General features: G+C 39.5%; 2 protein-coding genes across 2 annotated transcripts; both read right to left on the minus strand.

Annotated features, from left to right (window-relative positions):
* Positions 1-4,030: 4,030 nt before the first annotated feature.
* On the minus strand, positions 4,031-4,960 carry LOC103060853 (olfactory receptor 4N5-like). The gene has a single exon (XM_007445333.2). It carries the CDS (start codon positions 4,958-4,960, stop codon positions 4,031-4,033), a length of 930 nt encoding a protein of 309 aa, XP_007445395.1.
* Positions 4,961-11,920: 6,960 nt separating this feature from the next.
* LOC103063478 (olfactory receptor 4N2-like) lies at positions 11,921-12,850 on the minus strand. The gene has a single exon (XM_007444993.2). It carries the CDS (start codon positions 12,848-12,850, stop codon positions 11,921-11,923), a length of 930 nt encoding a protein of 309 aa, XP_007445055.2.

Genomic DNA, 12,850 nt, shown 5'->3' on the forward strand with positions numbered 1-12,850 from the left:
AGTGGCCCAGTTGATAACTACAAGAGGAGATGTCTTTAAATGTGCTCTCTAGTTACCCCCAAAAGCAAGTTTGAATTTATATTTGCATGTTTCTACATGAGGCAGTAACACCAAGAGAGAGTTTTAAAAATAGACAAAGTCCAGTAGTCACCAATGTAGCAAACTTTCACACAAAAAGTTGCCTACCATCACTCTGTTTTACGTTTGGCAGCTCATTATTCATTATGATTTCAGCTGAGACCAAATGGATCCTCTTACTTGTACCACAGAGAGTCTGAATGGATGTGGGATGAGGTGAGAGTCTCTCACTGGCTGCAAAGGAACTATGTTACAAGGAATTGGCACACAGAGGTTGAGAAAGTATAACAGATTCTGTATTCTCAGCTTACCCATGTAACACCCAAACCTTTCTTCCATTCCCCCCAACTTCTCAGTGAGGTATATTGAGAGAGAGACAGAGAAAAAGTGTCTGATCCAAAGTCACTCAGTGATCTTCCATGGCAAAACCTGGATCTCCACAATCCTAGTCCCACAATCTATCTACTATACCCTGGAGGATCTGACAGGTGTTAATGGCTCAGAAGAAAAACGATCTGATGGAAACCCAAAGGGGGGAGGGGATTTTTTTCTTGAAAAGAAACCCAATCTGTTCTATCAAATGAGTGGAAAAGGTGGTTTGCATGGAAGAACCTGGAGGAAGAATGCAAGAACTGAAAACAAAAGATACTGGGATAGAGTTGATGGCCAGAAATAAATTAAGGACTTACCATTTGTTCTCCTCTCCTAAAACTGCTGGTAGCTCTTGCAGTGGACCAAAGTGTTCTCAATCCATTAATTGTACAACTTCTGAGTGAGGTTTGTTCAAGATAAAACACCATAGTGAGATGCCATACTTTGCTTTAATTTCCAAGGGCCTTATTGAATAAAAAAGGTAGCACAAACCTTGTGTCTTCTGCCCTACTCCACAAGTTTTGATTATTAAGACTTCTATTTTATGTTTGTTCATCTGGATGTTACACTCATGACTCTCTTTGTGCTATCAAATAATGAAAGGATCTGGCACAACAGTAGTTATGGGTGAGAATTAGTACCTAAAAAAATCCTGGTAAAAACATCAATTCTCCTAAAATACTGAAGACTTGTCAGCAGTTCTGCCTCATTTAAACATGGAGGAGAAGTCTCTTATCACCAAGAAAATGATATAAGCATATCTGTGAAGCCACCAAGAGCCAAGCAGACTTGAAGGATCTGACAGATTTTACCTACCTTTCTACAAATATGAGCTTCTTGATCCAGACTCAGTAACAGGCTGACATCCTGTACAGTTCTGTGAACACAGGTTTAATATTGTCCCTATATTCTGACCCAGTTCTACCTTCTGAATTATTCCAAAAAGTAACTGCTCATAGAGTGAGTTAGTGAATCAGTCCATCAGTCCTGGTGGTTGAGCTCAGGAGAAAAACAACCACATCTAAGGTGTGTTTTGGTGTTTTTTGTAATTTCCAACTCACATATGGTGTCTCCATTTTATGAGGATTCAGCCTCTGACACTGGGGATAAAAACACATGGACTTCTAGAAGCAACATATAACTCTGGGCTACCACTGGTAGTATCTGGCTGTTCACGGAGATTCAAACTCAGCTCAGTGCCTTGTTACCTGAAATCAGTCTTTAAAGCTGAACTTGCTGGCAGGGAGGATGTTAATCTGGAGGTAATCCATGAAAACAATTCTGAATATGGAACAGTGCAATAAATGGGATCAGGAGCTGGACAATAAGGTTGCAAACCACATAGTTCAACAATTAGGTTATCTGACTTGTAGGCAATAATAAAAGGATGTTGGTTTGCTCTCTCTCAATTAAATTTGTAGCTGGCTGGCAATCCTGGATGCTTGATCATCAATGAAGACTGATGGCCAGATGTGAATTTCTTTCTTTCCCTCTCCCTCTTTCTCAAGGTTTGAAATGAGATTTGCAAAGGAACTACAGGAAAGAGACCGAGATGAAAAAAATGGAATTTGGAGAGGGAGATTTTTGATGATGGAGTGGGAATGAGGGAACATTCTCAGAAATGAGAGAAGTTCAGAAATCGTTCTCATTTAGCAATGCCTGTTTTCTCCCACTATTTGCATATCTTTCACGAAAACATACGTACTGAATCCAAACCAGTTTCATGCTTCCAACCTGTGAAAATATCCATACATCCCATCTATCTATTTATATGAGGACTGGCAAAAATGGACTAAATCTCTATTAGAAAAATCAGAATATTGGTGGGGTTTCTTAACATGCAGAGTATCTATAAGTTGACCTCTGTCCTTTGTATTCCTGTCTCATAAAAATGTACACAAAGTAGAAAATAGCACATATTTCTTTGTAAACTTCAAAGAAGTTAAAGTCGTTCTGATGAACATGTACATGTTGCTATGATGGGAACTAGGGGAAAAATTCCAAACAAAACCTAAACTTAAGCACAGAATTGTGTCCATAATTAAAGGGTTTTTAGAAGAAGTGAATACAGCCCTTCAAACCTTTGCTCTGGTCTTCCATTAGCCTCTCATTCACTTTTCCTCCTACTCAGAAGGTTATGTGATGGTAGAGGGTGAATTACAGAGAGAGGAAGGAAAAGGAAGGGTGAGTAGCTATATCCTTCATCCCTTCCACCTAAGATCTGGCACTCATACATCTCTACAAATGTGTGCCATCAGGGAGCCAGAAGGTTCTGCATTTCCCTGGACAAACTGAGTGCTGGTGTATGATTCACTTGTCTCCAAGGTCCTTATTAAAAAAATGAACACCAGGCAAACATTTCTGAAAATCTGTTCTGCATTAAGTTTATTTATTAGACCTGATTTTCCAAGCTGGTACCCTTCAGAGTGTCCTCATCTCTTCATGCAATGCACGGGGCTGATGGGAATAATAGTCCAATCAATCAAGAGGATGCTAGCTTCAACATGCCATGTTGATGATGATGATAATAATGATGGTGATGCACATTTATGGATATTAAATATCAGGATATGACAATTGAGTTATTTGTCAGCCTCTTTTCCTTCATGTGTGTTGGGTTTCAGCTCTTAGAAAGCCCTGACAACATGATGTGATACAGCAGTTTAATTGTGACTTGTCCAAATAGGATTTTCTCTGCACTGTAAGGTAGGAGGAAGATCTATCTTCTTTCAAAGTCTGGAATTGGTTCCCACTCACTTTGGAGTCAACCCACTCTCAGTTCACACTGTCAAAATTTATTCACAGAACTGTAATAAGACTAACAGGATGGTCATATAAATGCCTCTTCAGAGGTACAATGCATAGAAATCAATAGGTCCTACTTCTAGTTGGAGAGGCATAGGACCATGCACTAAATATGTTTAATTCACCTGCAACAGATGTTTACACATGAATGATTTCCATCTAAAGGGTTGGACTGCCTGCCTGCCTGATTTCAAGGTAGATCTTCAGACATGATAATTACTTTAAAATTATTATTGTATGAGTACCCCTTGTCAGAGAAACTAGCTATGAACTCTGGAGATCCACCTGTTTGAAACTCAATCAAAGATGTCTAGGCAGAGGTCATTGATACCAGAAGATCTGGGGGTACTCTGGAGGATTTTCATATGTGAAAGATGCCCCATCACTATTATTAGCCACAGAGGAATACAATCACATAGCATTCAGATCAATTGGAAGTCAAATCCCATAATGTCAACCCAGATATGCTTTATGTCTTTTTGAGTAAAAAAATGCATTGGATTTGTCAGAAGTACACAGAAGCTTCACAGATCTTAGCAAACAGCTGGAATCATGGTCCACCAAATCACAGAATAGACTGTCAAATTTGCTGATAAGAAGAAATTGAGAGTGATAAATTATTTTATGCTATCCCTAGTATGCCACAAATTTGATAGTGTACTATAAAGTTAATGCTTTTCTACTGTCCAAGGGCAAAGTCCAAAACTGCTAATTAATAAGCAAAAATGCAACACTGAACCATACATTCCTTTACTCTGTCATGACATTCATTCATTTAATAGATAAATTTAATATTCTTGAGCAGTCTGCACATGGCACCTTGGATCTCCTTGTTCCTCAAGGTATAGATAACAGGGTTCATCAAAGGGAAGACTACAGTGTGAAAAAAGGCCATGACCTTGTCAAAAGAGTATTCTTGGAAAGGGTGGCAGTAGATATAGATGGCTGGACCAAACATAATGAGGATGATAATGATGTGAGTGATACAGGTAGAGGAGGCTTTGCTTTTCCCTAGGCTGGAGCCCATTCTTACTTTCAACAACAGGGCCACATAGGATATGAGGAGGAAGATGAAACATGCAATGCTCATTAGGCCACTACTAGCAAACATGATGAATTCTAGAGTGTAGGTATTGGTGCACGCCAATCTGATGATCTGGGTGATATCACAAAAGAAGTTATCCAACCTATTGGGGCCACAGAATGGAAGTGGAATTATGAGAATGACCTGGATGACGGAATGTATGAATCCTCCAATCCATGAAACTACTACCATACCCCAGCAAGTGACTCTGGTTACCACTGTGGCATAGTGCAATGGATGACAGATGGCTACGTACCGGTCAATAGCCATGGCAATGAGGAGGAACATCTCAGCTCCTCCTAGAAAATGAATGAAAAATATCTGAGTGATACAGGCTGAATAGGAGATTGTCCTGCAACCAGAGATAATGTTGAGAATGAGCTTTGGATGAGTGACAAAGCTGTAGATAATGTCTAGAAAGGCCAGGTTAGCCAAAAAGAAAAACATGGGGGATTCCAAAGAGGAATTCTTCAGAACTGTCACAATTATAAGAATATTCCCAGGGAGGAGGAGGATATAGAAGAGCAGCAGGACAACACAAAAGAATAGCTGTATCTCCCATATTTGTGATATTCCTTGGAGGACAAATTCAGTTACTGCTGAATGACTTCCATTGTCCATCCTTAGACCTGTAGAAGAATAACAGAGGCAATCAGTGCTAATGTTTTCCATATAACATTCAGGTAACTCCAAATATAACACAGCAATAGGTTTGTGACTCCTGGAGATAGTAGTTTTTAATCCCAGGTGGGTATCAGGGTTAGAATCTATCTGGACCATCTGCTTTCCAAAGAACTAGTGACTACTTTATTAGGAGAAAGTCTATCTCAGGTGCCTTTCTCAGTCGGATTCCTTCTAGATATAATAGACTTCAACTCCTATGATTTCAAGCTAGTATGATCAAAGCCTGCTTTACAAGACAGCTAGACTGCCACTGTTTACTTTTATTGACCATCTGGATTGTCAATACTTTCTTTTACTTTGATATGCGGTTACCACTGCCTTAAGTTGTATGGACACTCCATTGCCAGTTTTAAGACTGCATGATCCTTCAACATTTTCTGTCTCTTCCCATTGTCCAGGAAATACTCAACTGTATCTCCGCCTCCCCTAAGTGGGTGCCCTCCAGATCTGATGAACCCAAACCCATAAATCCCAACAAGTATGAATTTTCAACAGATTAGCAGGCTTTACTGGACATGGAATTCAACATTTTTGTAGGACATGAGGTTGTAGACAGAAATTCTTGGTATGGAACACATTCTGCAATTGATTAAAAGAATCAGCAACACCTTATCTTAAAACCTTTAGTTACCATGAAGACTGATTTAAGGACTTTTCAACTCTAATATTTTCCCAAGATTTGCACCTATGACTTTTGGTATAGAAACACGGCCATATTAATTTGTGGAGTGTGTCAAGGAACAGATTTGAGCAAGATGACTTCTTCCTTTGAAATTTAGAACTGGCTTGAAGTAGGAATAAATGTTTGCATGTGTCTTACTATTTATACTGTAAGAAGATTTCAGTCACACTCCAGCCCAGATTATGTATACCCATTCCTGGGTTACTGTCAAATGTGGGACATCCCTAACAGTATATGTGAAAGGTGACTCACTGCACTATAAATGATCTCCTTTTAAAAGATGTGCATGGGAATCCTAGAACATCTCATTGTCCTCATGTGAAGCCTATATACAGGTCAGGAAGCCACAGTATAGACAGAACATGGTGAAATAGACTGGCTCCAAGTTGGCAAAGGAGCGAGACAAGGCTGTATACTCTCCCCTTACTTATTCAACCTATATGCTGAATATATATTAAGGGAAGCTGGATTGGAAGAAGATGAGCATGGTTTTAAAATTGGAGGAAGAAACATCAATAACCTGTGCTGTGCTGATGACACTTTGATAGCTGAAAATGCAAAGGAACTTCAAGTTCTAGTAATAAAAGTCAAAGAGCACAGTGAAAAAATGGGACTAAAATTAAATATAAAGACCAAACTAATGACAACAGATACAATAACCAGCCTCAAAATTGACAATGAAGATATTGAGGCGGTAGATAGCTTCCGCTTTTTACGATCAACCATCAGCAGTAAAGGGATCAGCAGTCAAGAGATATGTTACAGACTAGCACTTGGTAGACTAGCCATGAAGACCTTGGAAATGATATTCAGATGCCATGATGTGTCCATACCTACAAAATCAGAATAGTGCAAACAATGGTATTCCCTGTGACACTCTTATGGAAGTGAAGGTTGGGTTTTAAAAGAGCAGGATCGGAAGAGCATTGATGCTTTTGAACTTTGGTGTTGGAGAAGACTCCTGAGAATACCATGGACAGCCAAGAAAACAAACCAATAGATCATCAAACAAATCAACCCTGATGTCAGGCCAAGCCCAAGAACAACAGTGAGAGAGTTCAGTCCAGTATAGATTTCTTCAAGTAGTCAGGTCTAAGCGCCAGCATGTTTGAAGAGATTCTTCCCAATGAAGGCACTTCAAAGGAGACTTTTCTTCAGAAAGGGGACTGAATATTTATTGAGGAAGGTTCTTATGAAAAAAGGAACAGCTTGAGGTTTCTCTTTGTGTTTCTTTCTCTCAATGTGCATGTTGAGTTATCTACTATTCTTTTTCCTTTCTGATTCTCATTATGCTGTCCCTCTGTCCCATTTTTATTACTATCACAACCACTCCTCACCCTTCCAGTCCTACACTAGGCATAATAATATGGTGAATAGGAATTACAGCAAGAAATCCTTTCTCTACACAGGAAGGAAAGAAACATCCTCCCTGCTGAAACAACGTTCTCCTTGACCCATACTCTCAGTTGTGAAAGTCTCAGGAGCTGGAAGAGTTAACTACTTCCAGGTCCCAGAGTGTGAACACGCAGTCTCTGGTTGATTAAGTGCCACCAAGTCAGTGTTGATTCTTAGGGATCAGATGGATAGATCCTCTCCAGAATGATCAGCTTGGCTTTTTAGATCTCTCAGAGGTGGATTCAGTGCTTCTGATGGGGCAGTGGGTGGGAAAAGTAACAAGGTGTCATATAAACTGCTCTAAGGGTAAGACTGTTCCTATATCACAGATGGTAGCACGTGGATTGTATGTGATTCTTCTGATATTCCCTGGACAGCGGGCTCAAAACGTGTCCCTGACTTATTCCTGAATGTTTGTTTGTATGTGTGGGTGTCTGTGTGTAGCAGCAGCACACAGAGAGAGTGAGTTAAAAGGTCTTTAAAAAAGTTAAAATAAAAAGGCAACACAAACTTTGCTTTCCATATCCTGCTTAACTAATTTTGATAACTCACTGTCTCATTTAAGTAGGTTTGTTTCCATGTTACTTCTCTTTGTATGATCCTGACATTGTTTGTTATAAATACTATCAAATAATAAAACTGTCTGGCACAATGACAGCTACGAATGGAAGTTAGCAGCTAAAAAGGTCCCCATAAAAACATTACTTTTTCTAAAATACTAAAGGTACATCAACCCTTCTACCTGGTTTAACTCAAAGGTTACCAAGGAAACCTTATGAACATGTCCATGAAGTGACCAGGAATGAAGCCTCACTCAAAGGAGCCTTTACCTACCTTTCTATGAACGTGAGCTTTTTGATCCTGATAGATTGGTAGCTAGTGAAGATCGCTGGGCACAACAGTAGTAGATTAAGGTTTCTGAGTCAGTAACTTGGTCACTCAGTCTTGCTGTATCTTATGAATCATTCCAAAGGGCAGGTCCACATAAAATATGTTGGAGTAACCCAGTTTTGAGACAATCAGTCCACAAATCACAATGGTTGATCTTGGGAGGAAAACCATGCCATCTAGAATTGACTGTTTTTGTAATTTCCAGCCCAGGAAACTCTCATGCATGGCGTCTCCATCCTACAGGGTTTTAGTCTTAGCTTCTTGGTCTACATCCAGCCTACGATTGCATGAGACACCAGCCAAATTCACAAGGGATGAACTCAGAATAAACAGTTCCTTTCCTTATTGATTCATATACGAATTGCTTGTAGTCTCTGATACTGGAGATAATGAGACATGGATTTTTAGAAGCAGCACACTGGCTCTGAGCTGCCTCTGGAGGTATCTAGCTGTCTGTTGATATTCAAGATCTTCAGCTCTTTGCCTGAAATCACTCTTGCTGGAGGGTTAAATATCTCAGTGCAGGAAAAACAATCCTATCTGTGGAATTGCACAATAGAGAGATGAAGAAAACATGGCTGTATTCATCCAGGAGTTGGACACTAGGTTTACAAACAGGTGCAGTTGTGCTACCTGCAAAATTAAACTAGTGAATTGCTTGCAACACAGGATAATCTCTCAATTATCACCAGTGAGAACTGATGACAAAATGTGGCCTCCTTTGCAATGGAAGCTTGTGATTTTAGATAGAGTTAACTGGGAGCAAGGGTGCATTTTTGGAAAGGGGGGAGCCCAGAACCTATTCTTGATTGCTAGATTTAGCAGTACCTGTTTTCTCCCACTAGCTATGTATCCTTTAGTAAAAAAAAAAAAAAATACTGTATCCTGAATCTAAAACCATTTTCATGCCTCCCTGTGCTGTGTCTGCAGAAGATGGAGAAACATCTAACATGTCCCATTTCTGGGAGACATATCTGGTACTTTCCTGTCTCAGAAAACTATATGTGAGGTAGAAATTATCAAATGCTTCGTTATAAGCTACAAATCAGCTAAAGGTAGTCAGATGAACAAAAACCTTTTGCTCTGATGGGAACTGGAAAAGTAAAGAAAGCAAAACAAATTCTTTTGAGGGCCGAGCTGGGTGCACTATTGGAAGTTTTTTTATAAGACCTGAATTTAGCCGTTGAAGCTCTTGCCCTACTCTTCAGTCAACCTCTTGTTCTGATTTCATCCTGACACTAATAAAGTGGGTAGTGAGCAAATTAAGCAGATAGAAAGGAAAAGAAAAGGTGGATAATGTGTTTGTTTCCTGTATCTGCCTTAAGTTCTGGCAGCAATTCATTTCTACAGGTATACTATTTTCTGCCATAAGAGAGCCAAAAGTTTATGTGTTTTTCTGTACAAACTGGGCCCCAGTGTACAATTCCTTCCACTGGTCTCCAAGGTCCTTATTATAAAGATAGCATCAGGCAAACTTAAAAAAAAAAAAATCAGTGCTGCCTTAGATATATTCATGAGACATAAGTTCTCTAAATCATGATATCCTTTGAGTGGACCATGATTTTATAAGTTGTCCTGTTTCTTTCTTGAAACCGTCCTCAGAGAATCATTTCTTATATCGCTAGAACAAGAAGCAACATGCTTCATTGGTGGCGCATAGGGATCTTGACTTCTGCCAGCCCTTTGAGTTATGACAGGTCAAGAAACAGATGGACACCACAGGAATTCCAGGAATCCTATTTTATTGTTGTGCAGAATGTTAACAAAATCTTGAAAAACTCTCCAAAACCTTCACCACCTGCTTTTAAGGACAGGAATGTCAAGGCAGTGCTGTTCTGAGTCTCTGTCTCATGCTTTTTACTTTCCCAGGCCAGAGTAACCATTTTTGCTTTCTGTCTCTCTCCCCCCACTGCCATTTCTCAAAATCAGAGATGAATTCCTCCACTGCACCGTAGCCAACTCCATCAATATGTTCTTCCATGAAAGTATACATTTTAAAACTGTTTTAAGAAAACTAATAGTGGCCATCAGCATATTCTGCAACAGGGCTTTAAAAAAATAGCATCAAGGTATAACTTCTCCTTTTCTGTGGTTTCAGGGATATTGACTATCAGCATGTGACCCTCCAACCTTTTTCCAAGCTCTTGTCTTCCAGTTTGTTGGACTTCACCTCTTGGAATTCCCCCAAAACAGGACCTGTTCCTACAATTTAATTCTGACATCCCCAAATAGATCTTTTCCTACCCTGTAAGCTAGGAGGAAAAGCTGCCTTAGTTCAAACTGGAATTGGATTCCCCTAATTTTAGGACCCAATGCCCTGCTTGTTCACACTAAGCCAAAATCATTTCATTAAATTGTTGTTAAGATTGACAGGTTGATTATGGTATATACCAATCTCTTCAGTGATATGTGTTTCTTTAGATATTATCTTCCTTTGCCTTTCCATGGAGGAATTCTTAATGCATCATTAGACTTATATCCATTTTGTCTTCAAAACTTCCTTATCAAACTGGAACAGGCTGAAAGATTTTGTCTGATTCATATTCCCCCCAGTTAGTTTGAAATAAAGTTGCCGCTGGTCATTTTCCAACATAACCAAATTCTTTCTGCCCAACTATCGTTCTACACATTTCCCTCCCATCTTCCATTTACAGTTCTGATCTAGGGAAAATTAGGGTAAAACTACACTGTTTCACATAGTAAATCACCATGTACAAACATGAAGAGACTCCAACATGATGTCCCTCAGATCTTTAAATCACCTCATTGGCTATTGCAAGAGGAACATGAGGATGGAATGGGGAGGGAGATGTCATGCAGTAATAGGAAAAGTTGTGAGGAAAGTTCACAGATAAATAATGGCCATGATATTCAGAAAATCTCATTCAGTTCTGAATCAGGGTTGGGCATTTAACACTGATCGCTTTTTGAAGGGTGAAACACAGCAAAGGTAGGAGAGGTTAGTCCTAATGTTATGCAAATAGAAGAAATCAGGACTTTCAGGTCCCCTCCCGACCCTGATTGGGGTAGAGAGATGTGGTTGTCTATTTCAGTATTTACAGTAAGACAATTGTACTTTTTCCCCAGCTCAAACAATGGAAAATTCTTATCAGCTTATAGCAAATCTTGTCAGAGAAGATTCGTTGGATTCAAAGAGGGCTGTGAGACTTTGCCTATCTGTGCCCTAAAGGACTACAGAGACAGGAATCCTTTCTTTTGTTTTGATTGGTATATAATTAATCATAGCTTGCTTCTGAACTAAAACAGTTTGGAAGTTTGTTTACCATATCACTGAGGACCTGCCACCTAGCTGAGGTTGGCCAATGTGAAATGTGGCGAAATTCATAATTACTGGAATGGGAGGCTATCAGGAGATCTCAGGGCTTTAGGATGATTGCCTCTAAATCACCCCAAAGACAGTGACAAGCCATTTCTATCTGACCAACCATACAGATCTACATGGAGTCATCACAAGTTTAGATGGACTCAAAGGAGATTTTACTTTATTCAAGAATATGCATATTTCTTTCACTCTTTATGACTAGGCACATAGGTATATAAGCCTTTCCAAACCATGTGGGATTCAGATAAGTTGGATGTGAAATTCCATTATAAGCATCCAACATGATTTATATGATTAATAATGCAAGTGTTGTGTCAAGACTGCCTGAAGCTTTGCAGGTCGTAGTGGGTTGCTAGAATCATAGTCTAACAAGTCACAGAACAGACTGCCAAATTTTCTGCTAAAAAAAAAAAAAATGGGGGGAACTATAATGGTTATCTACCCTTAATATGCCAAATATTTCACAGTTTCCTACGTAATTGATCTACTCCAGGGCAAAGTCAAATTAAGTGTAATTAACAAGAATTAATACCAACAATGCAAAATTGAACCACATATTCCTTCATTCAGCTTGAAATTCATTCATTCAGTGTCTACATTTTATATTCTTGAACAGTCTCCACATTGCAACTTTGATCTCCTTGTTCCTCAGGGTGTAGATCATGGGATTCAACAAGGGGAAGATCATAGTGTGGAAAAAGGCCACAACCTTGTCAAAAGGGTAGTCTTGGAAAGGATGGCAGTAGATATAGATGGCTGGACCAAACATGATGAAGATGATAATGATATGGGTGATGCAGGTAGAATAGGCTTTGTTTTTTCCTATACTGGAGCCCATCCTCACTTTTACCAGCAGTGTGCCATAGGAGATGAGGAGGAGTATGAAGCATGCAGTGCTTACAAGGCCACTACTGACAAACATGACATACTCAAGAATGTAGGTATTGGTGCAAGCCAATCTGATAATCTGGGTGATATCACAAAAGAAGTTATCCAACCTATTGGGGCCACAGAATGGAAGTGGAATTATGAGAATGACCTGGATGATGGAATGTATGAATCCTCCAATCCATGAAGCTATTACCATAGCCCAGCAAGTGACTCTGCTTACCACTGTGGCATAGTGCAATGGATGGCAGATGGCTACGTACCGGTCAATAGCCATGGCAATGAGGAGGAACATCTCAGCTCCTCCTAGAAAATGAATGAAAAATATCTGAGTAATACAACCTAAATAGGAAATTGTCCTGCAGCCAGAGAAGATGTTGAAAATGAGCTTTGGAGGGGTGACACAACTGTAGAAGATATCCAGCAAGGCCAGATTGGCCAAGAAGAAAAACATGGGTGATTTCAGAGAGGGATTATTCTGAATTGTCACAATTATGCAGATATTCCCAGGGAGGATGATGATATAGAAAAGGAGCAGCAGAACACAAAGAAATAGCTGTAACCCCAAAACCTGTGATGATCCTTGGAGGACAAATTCAGTTACTGCTGAATGACTTCCATTTTCCAT

The sequence above is a fragment of the Python bivittatus genome, unplaced genomic scaffold, assembly GCF_059951505.1.
Source record: "Python bivittatus isolate LINGU-HERP-01145 unplaced genomic scaffold, Pbiv_v1 ctg000430_np1212, whole genome shotgun sequence".
Classification (NCBI taxonomy): domain Eukaryota; kingdom Metazoa; phylum Chordata; class Lepidosauria; order Squamata; family Pythonidae; genus Python; species Python bivittatus.